Below are 16929 nucleotides of genomic sequence, written 5' to 3' on the forward strand. Positions count from 1 at the left end.
TCAATTATCTTTTAATCAGAGCTGAGATAATTTTGAAGTGTAATAGGTTTTGAATAAGTGAAAGGGAAGAAAAACAAAGAGACGGTCTGTCTGTAATAGGTAGAGGTGGAATAAATTAAATGACATGGGTTTCAGGCTGCAAGGCCAAAGGGAGTGATAATGGGGCAAGTAAAGAAATGAGGAGCAGTACATGGTGGGATTCTCAATAGCTGACATCCACCAGCAAAACAAACTTAAGAAAAACAAGAGAGAAAAAGACAGCAAAGAGAAATAAAATCACATGGCTGCAGAGGTTACAATGTAGAATTGGTGAACTCCACATTGAACCTGGAAAGTTATAAAGTGCCCAGTCCAAAGATGGAATTTGATATTGCAAAACTTCTGTGACCAAACAAACTGGCTAAGGAAGAGGCCAAACGAGTACATGTATCATCACACTGCAGGGGCTGCTTTATTATTTATGGTCTAAATTCTGATGAAAGATTGAAACATTAAATCTATTCCTCCACAGATACTGCCAGACCTGCTGAGCATTTCCAACATTTTCTGGTTTATTTTCAGCTTTCCGATGCCCAGTTTTGCTTGAGTGAATTATGCCCAGCTCTTGTAGCAAATCATTTTGAATTATTAAAAAAAAATTGCACTTCCGTTTCATTTTCCTTCTCACTTCAGTGCCCCACCCCACCCTGGGTCATTTATTTTGGGCTTCAGTCTTTCAAACACTGTGATTCTCTGATAACATGACTGAATGGATACTCTGTGATTCTGTTTTTCCCACCTTTCACAGATGTACTATTTTAACTCTATTTGTGTAATTTAATAATTACGGACAAAACCATTTTCTAAGATGTTTAAATAGCACATTATGACTGTGTGTGTGTTTCAAGGAGGTGGTGATGGAGCGTCACTTCAGTTCCACGGTAAATCCTTGATTGATTGGCTTTGATGATGCAGTGTCTGTGTGCTGGGAACTCATAACATCACTGCTCATTTGAAAAGGTTGCGTTTTATTTCCAGTTACTGGCATCAGCCTCTGCAAAATTGTATTCAAACCACTTGCAAGATCTTTGGAGGCTCTGCTGACAAGAGAGAAAGCAACGAGATCACATTATGACTGAAAGGGAAATGAATAAAATGCCTACCAGACTGGAAGAACTTCCAGCTTGTTTTGCAAAAATGGGGTCTGGTAGCCCAAGACCCCGACAGAAGTTTGGGGGCATGTTCGCAGCAGTGGAGGGCTCCCACGAAAACAAAACTCTGAATTTTGGTTCTTTGAGTCGTGACTCAAGCAGACAAACGAGTGAGAAAGAAACTGAATCTGCTCAGTCCCGAACTGACTCCAGTGTTGTTGAGAAAAACAGTGACGCTGAGGAATTGATTTTCAGCAAGGCAGATCAGGAGATTGAAATGAAAGAAGCCCTGGGATGCACTGATTTGCAGGTAAGAATTATAATTAGTTTTCTGTCATTATTTTGTGGACCACAAATTATTTGTTTGAACCCTTTTAAGCTTCACATAATCCTTGTGTTGCTTGTTTAATGCCAGCAATATCCAAATAAGTGTTTATTGTACGGAGTTCATCAGAAAGAAGCAGTTTTGAATAATGAACAAAATTTCTCTATAGCATGAAATGTAAGATGTTGGCTATATTGCAAAATCAGAGGTGTCTTTGCTGGTCATGTCTGGGATTAGTACATACTTTTAAAAAAAGTTTATTTATTAGTCACAAGTAAGGCTTACATTAACACTGCAATGAAGTTACTGTGAAATCCCCTAGTCGCCACATTCCGGCGCCTTTTCAGGTCAATGCATCTAACCAGCACGCCTTTCGGACTGTGGGAGGAAACCAGAGCACCCGGAGGAAACTCACGCAGACAAGGGGAGAAAGTGCAAACTCCGCACAGACAGTGACCCAAGCTGGGAATCGAACCTGGGTTCCTGGCGCTGTGAGGCAGCAGTGCTAGCCACCATGCCGCTTTAAGGTATTCCTTAGAGATAGCAGTGCTAAGATTTGCGTAACTGCTGTGTTTTTGGTCAAGTCATTGTCAAGGTCTCGCACTGCATTAATTGTTTACATTTCAGCACTAAAATTCAGAAAATGTAATCAGTTTAACATTTGCATGTCTGATCAGTTTAGCACATGAATGTTGTCAAATCTTTTGGAACCTAAATGAAACCACAAGATCATAAACAGTTCCAACGATACAAACGGTCTCTTTTTATGAGATTGGCTATCCCAAAAGATATTGATTGGCAGAATGCAAGGGTGTGTGATTGCACATTTTATTTTAGAGATCTGAATTGAGGGTACAAGCAATTATAGTAGCAGTGTTTGGGTTTGTATCAGCCACTTCACATGGTGTCAGTGAGTGGGGCAGTGGTGGCAAATGGACAAACTAGGAGTAAGGGTGGGTCATTCAGCCCTTGAGACTGCTCCGTCATTTGGTAAGATCATGGCTGATCTGATTATGGCTTTTACTTTACTGTCTATCCCCATCCCCTCAATTCCCTTGTTAATTAAAAGTGTTATTTAATTCGGCCTTAAGGTATTCAGTGACTCTGCAACCCTCACTCTCTGGCAAAGAGAATTTATAGACTCACAACTCTCAGAGAAAAGCATTCTCATCTCCGTCTCAAATGGGAGGTCACTTACTTTTAAACTGTGTCCCCCAGTTCCATCCTTTCCTACAAGGGGAAACATCCTTTAAACTTCCACCCTGTGAAATCTCCCCAGGATCTTCTTTGTTTCAATAACATCACCGCTCATTCTTCCAAACTCCAGTGGATACAGGCCCAATCTGTCCAAATATTCCTGATAACACAGTGATTTCATCGCAGGAATCAGTCAGGTGAATCTTCTCTGAACTTCAAATAAGGAGACCAGAACTACACAAATTGCTCTCGATGTGGTCTTAGCAAAGCCTCGTACAATTGAAGTAAAACTTCCTGGCTTTTATATTCCATTCTCATTGCAATAAACACCAAGATTACATTTGTCTTCCTAATCATTTGTGGTATCTGCATACTAACTTTTTGTGATTCAGATCCCTCTATAATGCAAAGTTCAGCAATTTTTGCCCACTCACATACTCTATCTCTATCCCTTTGCACCTGCCAACATGCTGTTGTGTTATCCGCAAATTTAGCAACCATCCATTCTAATCTTTCATCCAAGTCATGAATGTAGATTGTAAATAGTTGAGATCCCACACTGATCCCCATGGCGATCCACTCATTACATTCTGCCAACCCAAAAATGACCCATTTATGTCAACTCTGTTTCCTTTTAGCTAACTAGTTCTCTATCCACCTAAATCTATGTTAACCCCGACACTAAGCTCCTATTTTGTGTTGTTGTCTTTGATGTGGCATCTTGCCAAATGCCTTCTGAAAATCTAAGGACAGCATAATCAACAGATTCCCCTTTATTCACGTTGCTTGTTACTTAAAGAACTCTGCTAAGTCAATCAGTCAAACACAATTTTTTTCACAAACCATGTTGTGCGCCTTGTTGCCGCACTTGGAATATAGTGTTCAATTCTGGTCGCCACACTACCAGAGGGTGGTGAATGCCTGGAACTGGCTGCCGGGGGAGGTAGTGGAAGCAGATATGATAGTGACTTTTAAGGGGCATCTTGACAAATACATCAATAGGATGAGAATAGGGGGATATGGTCCCCGGAAGAGTCGGGGGTTTTAGTTCAGTCAGGCAGCATGAACGGTGCAGGCTTGGAGGGCTGAAGGGCCTGTTCCTGTGCTGTAATTTTCTTTGCTCTTTGTTCTTTGAGATTTTCCCAGTGCCCTGCTATATCCTCCTGAATAACAGATTCCCTCATTTTTCCAATGACCGATGTTCGGCTAACTGACCTGTAGTTTGCTGATTTAGGAGAATCTATTAGTGGCTGAATGGAAGAGTTTTTAGTTGAATACTTTTGATGAGCTCAATAATGTCAAAGACATTCCTTATTTCCCTGTTTGCTAAAGCCACCTTTCCACATCCCTTACCCCACCCCAACCTCCTGTCCTCTAACCGATTTTCCTTCCTCTACTGTAGATTTATGTTTCAGTTGGTGTTGACAAACCCCTTTCTACCTTAACCAAACACTTATCACATAAACTTGACATTAAACAGGTGGTATTCGACTTTCGGCAGGGGTGAGGTGAGGGAGTGAACATCAAAGTTAAGCCCAATTCTTGTCCTCCCCAGATGTGTAACATGCAGAAGCATTGCTTGACTGAAGCACTCAGAAACTAATCTGGTTACCCAAATATTGATAGTCAATTGAAGGGAACTCCTGATACATCTGTTATGATTTCAGTTGAGACCAGTAACTTTTTAAAAAAAAGAGTAACCCAAAATCCATGGTTGACTTAAAGAATTGAGCCACAAGATTCCATGGTTTCAACCAAATGAATGTTTTACTCTACAGGAGTCTAACTAAATAAACACTTGGGTAAGCACTTTTATATTCTAACACCCAGAATCAATGGAAGTTAAACATTAATTCTACAGACCGATCATGATCAGTTATAAACTATAAATCACATATTAAATGGCACATACAACAAAGACAAATCTAACAAATTGGCGGTCCAGTCGGCGTATTTGTCATTAATCTCAGTCATGAAGTCCTTGAGAACTGTCTTCTTCCCAAAGAGTTTCAGCCCCACTTCTCCATTTAACCTGGAATGCGACTTTCTGCAAATGAGGATTGGAATCTTTGGCTGTGAATGTCCCTTTGAAATGGAATGGCAAACACTTAAAATAATGGGAAAGAATTGGCTGAGTGCAGTAAAATACAAACAGCGAAGTTGCAAGGTGTCTGAGACTGCTCTCCATCTTACTGCAGATTTTCACCCTTTGATTGTTTTGAGATTGGATTTGCAACAAAAAATAATCAGTGAACAAAAATAAATGAAACAAGTCACCCTGGGACAAAGCTGAGGTTGTGGTGACTCCATCCTTTTTAGTGAATTTGGGTTTTGCAATGTGGCATCAAACTGTTTCAATGATGTGGCTTGAACACAATGCCAAGAGAAAGCCTTGTCACACATCAGTTGATAGAAACCAATCGGGACGGCAAAGGGGCTGGACTTACCTTCAAGTTGGGTGCGGCGAGGCGCATGCCTGGTCTAATTGTGTTATTGCTGGAGTCTCTCCCAACTGGGGACGGTCTGGCATAAGGGGGGGGAGGTTGCAAGAGGCAGAAAAGAAATATATTAAAGAGAAAAAAAATTGCAACCGCTCTGTGGCTGCAGCTTTTGCATTCTGCGTTTTATCGTTTGTTCGATTCCGATTGATAATCACAGCCATGTCTTACCAGGGCAAGAAAAATATCCCCCGCATCACGGTAAGTATTCAGGGGCTGTTTGTAAAACGCAATGTCGGATTGATTTTGTAATTTTGGGGTAGAAATACCAAGGTCCTGGTGCCTGACATGAACAGTGCTCATTGCAGACCTCGTTTAAAGAGCCTGGCTGCATAATTTCTGTCCAAGAGCGACGCAGTTTTTATATGTGTGGGACCAAGGACAGCGACTGTGCAGCATTTGGAGGAGATAATGGCGGTGTCTGAATCGCGGCAGATGGACGAGATTTCTCCCTCTGTCTGTCTTTCCCCGCCCCCTCCCCGTCTCTGATATGATTGTTTATACAATTTGATTTATAAATAATTCGGTAAAACGGAAAGTCAATTTTAAAAAAAAGGAACGCTTTACTCCAAGGCAAGAAATGAAAACAGATTTTGCAAAATACCATCTATTATGCAATTAATATCACTATTTATCCATTTGTCCCCAACCGCATTCCAACAAAGAAGGTGTTGAGTGCGACCAATTTAATAATAGCGACTTGAATTATTTAAAAATATTTTTAAAAATGTAATTAATTTGTGTAATTTCAAATTAAGTCAGAATCAATCTTGGACAGTTCTGTGTGTCTTGTAAATATAATGGTCTGGAATATTCAGGGTGGAGTAAATTGTCGATTTTCATTTGCCAAACCCATCCAGATAATGACATAAATGTATGAAGCTACTAAGGAATAATATAACCTAGCCTAAAAATAATAAAACAAGACAAACTGATCGAATACATAAATCTCATTGTTAGTATTTGCTGTTTCAGTGTACAGTAATATTGCATTTTTATATTAAATGTATTTTATCTAATTTCATTTCTGACTACATGATGCTCCAAAATTATGTTTGCTTGTCAGATCAGCCGATCTCACACACTGAAAAATGCTGAAGATTTGAGCCTTTAAATTAATGGATCTTTACAAAATCTCTTTCAGAGTGAGCGTATGCTGGTAAAAGGTGGAAAAATCGTGAATGATGATCAATCTTTTTTTGCTGATATTTATGTAGAAGATGGTCTGATCAAGTAAGATGGCTTTATTCAGCTTAGCCTTGGTGTCGTGTGTTTAGAGAAAAAAAAATCAATAAATAAATCCTTTATTTAAATAAAAATGAATACGGACTTGCTTGTCATCCGCATAGGCAAATTGGTGAAAATCTGATCGTGCCTGGTGGGGTTAAAGTCGCTGATGCCCACGGACGGATGGTTATTCCTGGGGGGATTGATGTCCACACCCGTCTGCAGATGCCCGTCAAAGGGATGACAGCAGCTGATGATTTCTCCCAGGGAACAAAAGCAGCTTTGGCTGGGGGCACGACTATGATCTGTAAGACTCAGTTTTTCATTCAGTTTGTGACTTAACTTTCATAATATTTTGTACATGAACTGTTTCCATTGCAAAAAAAGTTTGAAAGAACAGAAGTAAATTGATTGGCAAGAAGGTTGGAAAGGGAAATAATGGATCTAATGATTTATACATGGGTATTGCAGAGCGGAACAACTAGGATGTTGTAACGTACATGTATGGATCTGCAGCATCTCCTAATTTATTATGTATTGTACAATGTTTGACATTATTTACATATGAATTGGAGGAGTCCGATGGTGTTGTGCTCAGGTGACAGTTATGTACACATGCAGAGTGAGTGCCAGCTGGCTAATTAACTGCTGGGAGTGGGAAGGGGGCTAGCACAGTTAAACATAATCTCATTCCTAACTCCAAGGCATATTGAAGGGCAACCAGGACCTTGGCAATCTTGGGTTTTTTCTGTGTCCTTATCTGGGGTTAACAGCATTAGAAAGAGGTGCAGGAGTAAGCCCTTGTAAACTCCCTGTGATCCTACCTCCGCTACACCTTCCTCCATTGTCCGCATATCAACTCCCTTTGCAGTCAAAAAATGTTGATCTATGTCTTGAATATGCTCACTGACTTAGCATCCATATCTGGGGAGAGAATTCTAAATATTCACAACCCTTGGAGTGAAGAAGTTTCTCTTCATTTCAGTCCTAAATTGCCGACCTCAATTTGTTGGAGAGTGACTCATAGTTCTGAACTCCCCAGCAGGGCAAATATCCTACCAGTATCTACCTGCTGAAGTCCTTAAGAATCTTAAAGATTTCAATGAGCTCAGATCTCATTTTTCCTTAACTCTCTGACAAATAGGGCTAGTCCATTCAGTCTCTCCTTAGGGGATAATCCCTTCACTCCAAGACTCAGTCTGATGAAGCTTGGTTACCCTGCCTCTGAGATAAGTAAATCATTCCTGAGGTAAGGCTATCAAAATTGCATACATGTTGAGATCAGTAATTATATCTAACTGAGATATAGTAATTTGGTATAGATCAGCAGTTGAATGGGAAATTTCCTAGATTTTGTGGCTTAGTCAATTTAGCTTATAAACCATCAAGGAGTGAGTGTATATTTTTATTATATGGCATTAATGGAAGATACCAAATTTCTATCATTGGACACAAATGGAATTGGAGCTGAAAATGAACAGGTAGCAAATGTAATTTGCATTTGTTGTCAGAAACTGCAAAGCATTTTGATAATTGTTGCAAAAGTTGTGCCAAAACTCATGGGATCTACAGGAATTTAAATCCATTTTGCTGGATTGGAATTGATGCAGCAGACCCCAGGCTCTTTCTGCCCAATTTGAACTCCCACTCAGGACCCTGGGTTTAACTCCTGGGCTATAGTGCTTTTGGATACCATCTGCTCTGATCAGCCAGGCTGTGCTAACTATTGACTGAGCGTCAAGATTTAGCCCCATGTGGTGGAGAGTGCCACATCCCTTGGCAGGAGTGCTTGTTTCATACCTCCTGTCAGCTGAATGAAGCAGTGCTGTTCTGAAGGGCTGTGCGCAGCAACGCAGGAAATAATTAGAAGTTTAACCAACATTAAAAAATGATCACTCTTTAAGTATAGTACTTCTAGCTGTTTTTCCGAGGAAGACATAGAATTGTAAGTTTCAACTATGCAATTGACTGCAGGCCCTTATTCACAGTCTACAGTTGGATACTGAAATTAATTGAGGCAAATCCTTCTGTCGACTGGGCTCAACAATGAGGAAATGTGCTAGCTTTGATCCTTGGCCGATACAGAGTTGCTCTTGATCCAGCCTTGCCAACAGTTTGGAGATGAGAACTACCAAAATTAAGGAAAAGGATAAAAATTGCATGGGGTCCCTTACTCTTTATGGTTCACCAATGACCCATGGTGAAAAGTATGTGCAAGGACATTGAGTGAGGACAAGTTTGGAGTTCGATTTGATGCAGTCCACGGTCAGATGGTGTGTCCAAACTCATTGTTTAGGGCCATGTGAAAATATAATTAATACCTGTGCCCTTAGAATGCAACCACATTAGAAATCGGGGTCCTCAGGAGAGAAGGAAAAAAAACTGGCAAAAACGTGACCAAGCCCTGTTTTCAAATGTTGAATTTTAACGACGTGTGATGCGATGCAGTCATTGACCAAACTACTTGAGGCATCAGGTAACCGTGGTACTTACGGGATTGGGCAATGCCAATGCACAATTGAAGCTGGAAGAGGCATGCCTTCCAAAAGCTTGACCACTGTGTCAACACACTAGAGCTCAGTTAACTTGTGTTTACTGAACAACTTTTTTCTTTTGATGCAAATTTGGTGTTGGTTAAAAAGGAATGTTTGTATGGAATGGTTTGTTGAAATATTCTGTGGGCCCCCACCCAAAATATTAGATCTAAATAAAGTGCTGAATTTGGAATTACTTGCCACGTTAATCTGCCCTTCTCCCTAAAATAGACATTTGCTGCAGCTCAATTCCCCCACCTTCCCCTTTCTTTATGTTTCTCAGATCATTCTGATATGCATATATCTTTAAAAAGAAGGCATTTTTTAGAACAGTTGTTTCATTTTAGACTTAACTTTTTTCCTTTATGCTTTTATGGACCAAGCTGTGTTGAAGTCCTCTGTTTCTTCATTCTATATGTATAAATTAGTTGTTTTACTGTGAGGTTGTCACTGTTGAATTGAATCTTAGTCTTGCCCAGTGTCTCAGCTCTCCTGACCTGCAGAGGGACACTGCATTCCCCAAACCTACTTCTTGACTGACAACATTAAAGTCTCTTGCATCCTTCTATCGTTGTCCTTATTTAAGGTTCGTCAACTTGGCATACACTGCAGATCAAGCCTTCAATCCAACTCCAAAAGGGGGGTATTACAAACTAGAAGAGTGCTGCTTCTGAATATTTTTGGTGGCCAGTCAACAGCTCTGAGCGGGCCGGTTGTTCATCCCAACCTGTATTCTTCCCTTCTGTAGAATAATTCCATATATTTGCAAAAAGTATATTTGTCAATTCAAAAATTGCACTATCTTCCACAATCTGATTCAAATCAGCGAATAGCTTTTTCTTGTTGATTTTTCTCTCCCGTCCCCCACGTTCTCTATCAAATGGTGGTAATTCCTTTTCTGGGATGCTGTTTCCTACTTAATGACCACTGATGTTGCTTTTATTTACTGTATTGACAGTGCCAACAAGCGGTACAGTTGCAGAATGCATTCTGCCAAGTACGCTTCCCCTTAGGGGCTGCTGACCACTGATCAAGAGTTGCAAATAGAAGCTGAGCTTTTTAAAAATGCTTAATCCCACTGCAGAGGTTAATTGGAGTACCCCTGCCACCATCCAAACAGAAAGGTGACATGGCACAGTCTGGCGATTGAGGGATCTTTCTGATGTGTACAGCTCACTGCTTGTTGGTAAAACTCACTACATCTGCCAATATATAGTCACAAGTTTCTCATTTTCCCAATCCTCCTTTCCTGTTCTCTAACTTCAGTGCTGTGCAGTGCGGTGTCGCTGACCCATCATCCAGGTAACATAATTCAAAGCAGAAATTAGTGTGCAGCAGTGCCAATGTAGGAGAGGACTGTGACTGTGCAGGAAAATTATCTTGACAAAAATAGTTAAATCAGATCTCCTTTATGTGTACTCTTCCTGACTATGTTACTTTTGTCATACAAGGCAGACAGATTGAACAAAGGAAACAATGAACAATTTCCCTTATGAAATTTCAGTGTTGTTATTGGTGGTGTGTAGAAAGAAGATTAAATTTAAACCATTGTGATTTTATGTGGCTTGTTGGCCTGTAAACACCAGTAGTGTTTCTCCATTCAAAATGGTGTCATCAGATACATTCCAGGTTTTATAAATGCAACCTTCATTTTCATGGTGTTTTTTACAGTTCAATTGCTGCACACTAAAACTATGCAGATTATTAGGTTGTTGATCAGATTCTAGCACTGAACAGCTGACTAAACTTCACAAATCTACACTTAAGGCACTCGTACTACATCCTTACACACTGTTTCAATGCAAATGTTTCTTTGTTTATTCTGTGGAGGTGTGAAAGGTACTGCATTTGAAACAACATGGTTGTGCATTAATTAGGCCAAAGATCCTGGTTTTTCCGAAATAGTGTGCCATCTAATCTTTGCCCTCTCATCACAAACCTGCAAAGACTCCATCTGTGGTGTGGGCAAGTCATGTTAACCTCTGCACCAGCTCCCTGTTTTGCACTTGCATCAAGTGAGACTCTGCACCAAGAATAGATTCTTGTAATTCTGGAACAAATGTGTAGAATCCCATTCTCCATCCAAGTAATTTTGTAACTTTTACAATGTTTATTTCAGTTGACCATGTAGTGGCCGAACCTGGAATCAGTTTGATCACTGCTTTTGAACAGTGGAGAGAATGGGCAGATAACAAGTCTTGTTGCGACTACTCGCTACATGTTGATATCACAGAGTGGTATAAAGGCCTTCAAGAAGAGATGGATTTCCTTGTGAAGGAACATGGTAAGGTCATATTGCGAAACAGTAATAAGTGTCTCAAATCTTGCTTAACAATTGGTATAAAACAGATTTGTAACTCCATCTCATTCTCCCTGCTTCTCGGCCTCCATCACATTGATGATACTGCCTTCCAAAATGGCGCTTCTGAAATATCTTCCTTTTTCCTGAGATTTTCCCACCACTGTGTCTTATCCATTCCTGCACTTCTGCCCTCACCCCATTCCCTGCTTTCCCTTCCAGCCTCAGCATTCAAAGGTTCATCCTCTGCCATTTCCACAAACTCCAGTATGATGCCACCACCAAACACATCTATCCCTCACCCCCACCCCGTCAACATTCTGCGGGGCTTGTTGCCCCCCTCCTCCCTGCCCCAATCACCCTAAATTCCTCATTGTTTTCCCATGGCACCTTCGTATGCAATCACAGGAGCTGTAATGCCTGTCATGTTGCCTCCTCCCCCCTCCCCACTGTCCAAGACCCCATAACACTTCTACCAGGTGAAACAGCGATTCACTTGCACTTCTTTCTTTTTTATCTACTGTATTCACTGTTCACAATAGGATTTTCTCAACAATGAAGAAATTAAATACAGACTGGGTGACCGCTTTGCGGAACACCTTCGCTCCACAAGCATGATCCTGACCCTGTTGCTTGCTAGTTCACCATCTTGGTATCATGCTCACATTGCTGTCCTGGACCTGTAGCAGTGAAACCCAATACAAACTGGAGGAACAGCATCTTATTTTATGATTCAGCAGTGCACAGCCTTCTGGAACTAGCATTGAGTCCAGCAACTGGATACTGAAAAGGCTATGGACCCTGACAATATTCCAGCAGTAATAATCAGACGTGCTCCAGAACTTGGCGCTCCCCTAGCCAAGCTGTTCCAGTACAGCTACAACACTGGCATCTACCCGGCAATGTGGAAAATTGCCCAGGTATGCCTTTTACACAAGAAACAGGACAAATCCAACCTGGCCAATTACTGCCCCATCAGTCTACTTTCAAAGTGATGGAAGGAGTCATTAATAGCGCTATCAAGTGGGCACTAAATCAGCAAAAACCCATTCATAGATGATAAACTTGAGTTCCACCAGAGCCACTCAGTGCGTGTCCTCATTACAGCCTTGGTTCAAATCTGGACAAAGAACTGAACTCCAGAGTGAAGTAAAGTGTCTGTCATAGAGGTTTACAGCATGGAAACAGGCCCAACTTGTCCATGCTGCCCCTTTTTTTAAACCCCGAAGCTAATCCCAATTGCCCGCATTTGGCCCATATCCCTCTATATCCATCTTACCCATGTAACTGTCTAAATGTTTTGTAAAAGACAAAATTGTACCCACCTCTACTACTACCTCTGGCAGCTTGTTCTAGACACTCACCACCCTCTGTGTGAAAAGATTGCCCCTCTGGACCCTTTTGTATCTCTCCCCTCTCACCTTAAACCTATGCCCTCTAGTTTTAGACTCCCCTACCTTTGGAAAAAGATATTGACTGTCTAGCTGATCTATACCCCTCATTATTTTATAGACCCCTATAAGATCACCCCTCAGCCTCCTACGCTCCAGAGAAAAAAATCTGTCTATCCAGCCTCTCCTTATAACTCAAACCATCACATCCTGGGAGCATCCTAGTGAATCTCTTCTGCACTCTTTCTAGTTTAATAATATCATTTCTATAATAGGGTGACCAGAACTGTACACAGTATTCCAAGTGTGGCCTTACCAATGCCTTGTACAACTTCAACAAGACGTCCCAACTCCTGTATTCAATGTTCTGACCAATGAAACCAAGCATGCCGAATGCCTTCTTCATCACTCTGTTCACCTATGGCTCCACTTTCAAGGAGCTATGAACCTGTACCCCTAGATCTCTTTGTTCTATAACTCTCCCCAATGCCCAACCATTAACTGAGTAAGTCCTGCCCTGGTTTAATCTACCAAAATGCATCACCTCGCATTTATCTAAATTAAACTCCATCTGCCATTCGTTAGCCCACTGGCCCAATTGATCAAGATCTGTCTTTGACATTAAGGCAGCATCTGACCGAGGATGGCATCAAGGAGCCCTCACAAAACTCAATAAGCTGGAATCAGTGGAAATCAGGGGAAAACCCTCCACTGGCTGGACTCATAGCTGTAATAAAGGAAGATGGTTGTGGTGATTGGAGGTCAGTCATCTCAGCTCCAGGACATCGCTGCAGGAGATCCTCAGGGTAATGTCCTGGGCCCAACCATCTTCAGCTGCTTCATCAATGACCTTCTTTCCATTTTAAGGTTAGAAATGGGGAGGTTTGCAGATGAAGAAACAATGTTCAGCACCATTCGTGACTCCTCAGGTATTGAAGCATTCCATGTCCAAATGCAGCAAGACCTGGACAATATCCAGGCTTGGGCTGACAAGTAGCAAGTAACATTTGCAGCACACAAGTGCCAGGCAATTACCTTCTCAAACAAGAGAGGATCTAACCATCAACCTTTGACATTAAATGGCATTGCCATCATTGAATTCCCCCACTATCAGTATCCAGGGGGGTTACCATTGACCAGAAACTGAATTGGACGAGCCATGTAAATACTGTGGTCACAAGAGCAGGTCAGGAATCCTGCAGCGAGAAACACACCTCATGACTCCCCAAAGCTTGTCTACCATTTGCAAGTCAGGAGCGTAATGGTATACTCTCCGCTTGCTTGGCGCAGCTCCAACAACACTCAAGAAGCTGGACATCATCCAGAACAGAGCAGCCTACTTGATTGCTACCCCTTCCACAAATGTTCACTCCCTCCACCACTGACAAACAGTGGCAGCAGAGTGTACCATCTATAAGATGCACTGCAGGAACTTACCAAGATTCCTTCGGCAGCACTTTCCAAATCCATGACCACTACCATCTGGAAGGACAAGAGCAGCAGGCACCTGGGAACACCACCATCTGGAGGTTTCCCTGCAAGTCACTAACCATCCTGACTTGGAAATATATCGCTGTTCCTTCACTGTCATTGGGTCAAAATCCTGGAACTCTCTCCCTATCAGCACTGTGGGTGTACCTACACCTCAGGGACTGCAACGGTTCAAGAAGGCAGCTCACCACCACCTTTCTTCATGCAACTAGAAATGGGCACTAAATGTTAGTCCAGTCAGTGACGCTCACATCCCATAAATTAATAAAAAGAACTTCAGACCATGAATTCTGTTCTTCGTTTTTATATATTTTTTCCAAATCCCTTTCCCCACAGGGCCAGTTTGCAACTTGTTCTTACGTTTCCCTTTCACAGAATGTCGACCCTTGTTCTGCTGTTAATAAATTCTGCTATCTGACCTTCCTGCCACAATCGGCATCTGTCTCAAGTCTTTTAACACTATCACTACCACCCCCTTTGTCTTGTATCTATGATGTGGAGATGCTGGTGTTGGACTGGGATGGGCACGGTAAGAACGAGCTTTCAGAACCCTGAAAGCTCGTGATTCGAAACAAACCTGTTGGACTTTAACCTGGTGTTGTGAGACTTCTTCTTGTATCTGTGACATCTTTGTCAAATTTCTTCCCAGCTACCACCCATCTCTGACCTTGTATTTTGCTGCACACCCTCTCTTCAACAGCCTCAAATCCATGACATTTTTACCTCTCTTCAGCTGTGAAGAGGAGTCACATGCTCTGGAAATGTTAATTATGTTTCTCACTTCCCAACTCTACTGGACGTGTTGAGGTTCTATAGCAATTTCTGTTTTCATTTGTAATTCCTTGTATGGCTTGGTGAATAAATACACTGTGTTGTGCTGAACCACAAAAAGCAGCAAGGTCCCAGACCCCCACCTCTGATAGCTGGGGAAGTAGAGGTGATACAGTCGCATGTCAGAACCTGTGGAACAGAGGAGTGTTGGGGGAGGGAGGGAAGCCAGGCATAATTTGTACCTTTTGTTCACTGTCCAGTGACCTCTGCTGAAAAGGGGGGACTTCAGGGTTTAGACTTGGTTGTGTTGCACTCAGTACCTAAATAGCTTGTTAATGCTCATTGACCAGACTTAGAAATATGAGCATTTGGATCAGATGTGGAGACTGGCTAGAATTTGTATAAACATAGCTAAGCACGATTCAAGAAAGAGTTACAGATAATCATAGTCATACAGGTATACAGCACAGAAAAGGCCCTTCAGCCCATCATGTCTGCACCGGTCAAAGCTAAACCATCCAACTATTCTAAAGCTCATTGCTTCTTGGAAGTACAGCAGAGAGGGAGAGATTCGCGAGAGGAATGCTGCGGGTAAGCGCTTTTATTTTTTAACTTACTTTTTCGCGGGTTTTTAAAAAAATATCTAAACCCGGAAGTGGTCGCGCAGGGAGGTCTGGGAGAGAGAGATTTTTTAAAAGTTACTCACCTCAGTGAATCGGCCTCATTGCTTCTTGGAAGTACAGCAGAGAGGGAGAGATTCGCGAGAGGAGTGCTGCGGGTAAGCGCTTTTATTTTTTAACTTACTTTTTCGCGGGTTTTTTTTTAAATATCTAAACCCGGAAGTGGTCGTGCAGGGAGGTCTGGGAGAGAGAGATTTTTTTTCCCCCAATAAATTGGAACAGAGAGGAATCCCGATACTCTACACTTGTAGAGTATCCCACCCTCCCTCCTCCTCTAACCTAAAAAAAAAGACCCAGTGAGAGCAGGGCTTTGGAGAAAACAGGAGGAGGAAAGGTAAGTTTAAAATTTTCATTCACTTTTTTTTTCCCTGTGTGTTTAAAAGGGCAATTATGAGTGTGAGGCCAGTATGTTGTTCCCAATGTAGGATGTGGGAGGTCCTGGAGGCTCCTAGCCTCCCGGACGACCATATCTGTGCTGGGTGTGTTGAGCTGCGGTTCCTAAGGGACCATGTTAGGGAACTGGAATTGCAGCTCGAGGACCTTCGCCGGGTTAGGGATAGTGAGGAGGTCATTGACAGGAGCTATCGGCAGGTGGTCACACCGGGACCACGGGAGGAGGGTAACTGGGTAACAGTGAGGAAGGAGAAAGCTCGGTTGATGGTGAGCACCCCGGTGGATGTGCCCCTTAATAATAAGTACTCCTGTCTGAGTACTACTGGGGAGGACAGCCCACCTGGGGGAAGCAGCGGTGGCAGTGTCTCTGGAGCTGAGCCTGGCCCAGTAGTGCAAAAGGGTAAGGAAAGGAGGGTAGTGCTAATTGGGGACTCTACGGTGAGGGGGTCAGATAGGCGTTTTTGCGGACACAGACGGGACTCTCGGATGGTGGTTTGCCTCCTTGGTGCAGGGGTCCGGGATGTCTCTGGTCGAGTCCCAGAAATCCTGAAGGGGGAGGGAGAGGAGCCGAAGGTCGTGATGCATATAGGTACTGCTGACATAGGTAGGAAGAGGGAAGGGGTCATGAAAAGAGAATATAGGGAGTTAGGTAGACAGCTGAGAAAGAGGAATGCAAAGGTAGTAATCTCGGGATTGCTGCCTGTGCCGCGGGAGAGTGAGAACAGGAATCGGTGGAGAATGAATGCGTGGCTGAGGGACTGGAGCAAAGGACAAGGATTTGGGTACTTGGATCATTGGGACCTCTTTAGGGGCAGGTGTGACCTGTTTAAAAAAGACGGGTGGCACTTGAATCCCAGGGGGACCAATATCCTGGCGGGAAGGTTGGCTAAGGCTACTGGAGAGACTTTAAACTAGAAAGGTTGGGGGGAGGGAATCGAAATGAGGGGACTGAGAGCGAGGAGGTTAGCTCGCAAATAGATAAGGAATGTAGAC

General features: G+C 42.4%; 1 protein-coding gene across 1 annotated transcript in view; it reads left to right on the top strand.

Annotated features, from left to right (window-relative positions):
- Nucleotides 1-5237: 5237 nt before the first annotated feature.
- The window catches only part of LOC144509785 (dihydropyrimidinase-related protein 2), a 41598-nt gene continuing 29906 nt past the window's right edge, over nucleotides 5238-16929 (top strand). The window contains exons 1-4 of the mRNA XM_078238571.1: nucleotides 5238-5351; nucleotides 6295-6383; nucleotides 6500-6684; nucleotides 11031-11195. Of these exons, the coding sequence (XP_078094697.1) occupies nucleotides 5313-5351; nucleotides 6295-6383; nucleotides 6500-6684; nucleotides 11031-11195 (478 nt within the window). The 5' untranslated portion in view covers nucleotides 5238-5312. The remainder of the gene's footprint in view (nucleotides 5352-6294; nucleotides 6384-6499; nucleotides 6685-11030; nucleotides 11196-16929) is intronic.

The sequence above is a fragment of the Mustelus asterias genome, chromosome 22 (assembly GCF_964213995.1).
Source record: "Mustelus asterias chromosome 22, sMusAst1.hap1.1, whole genome shotgun sequence".
Taxonomy (NCBI): Eukaryota; Metazoa; Chordata; class Chondrichthyes; order Carcharhiniformes; family Triakidae; genus Mustelus; species Mustelus asterias.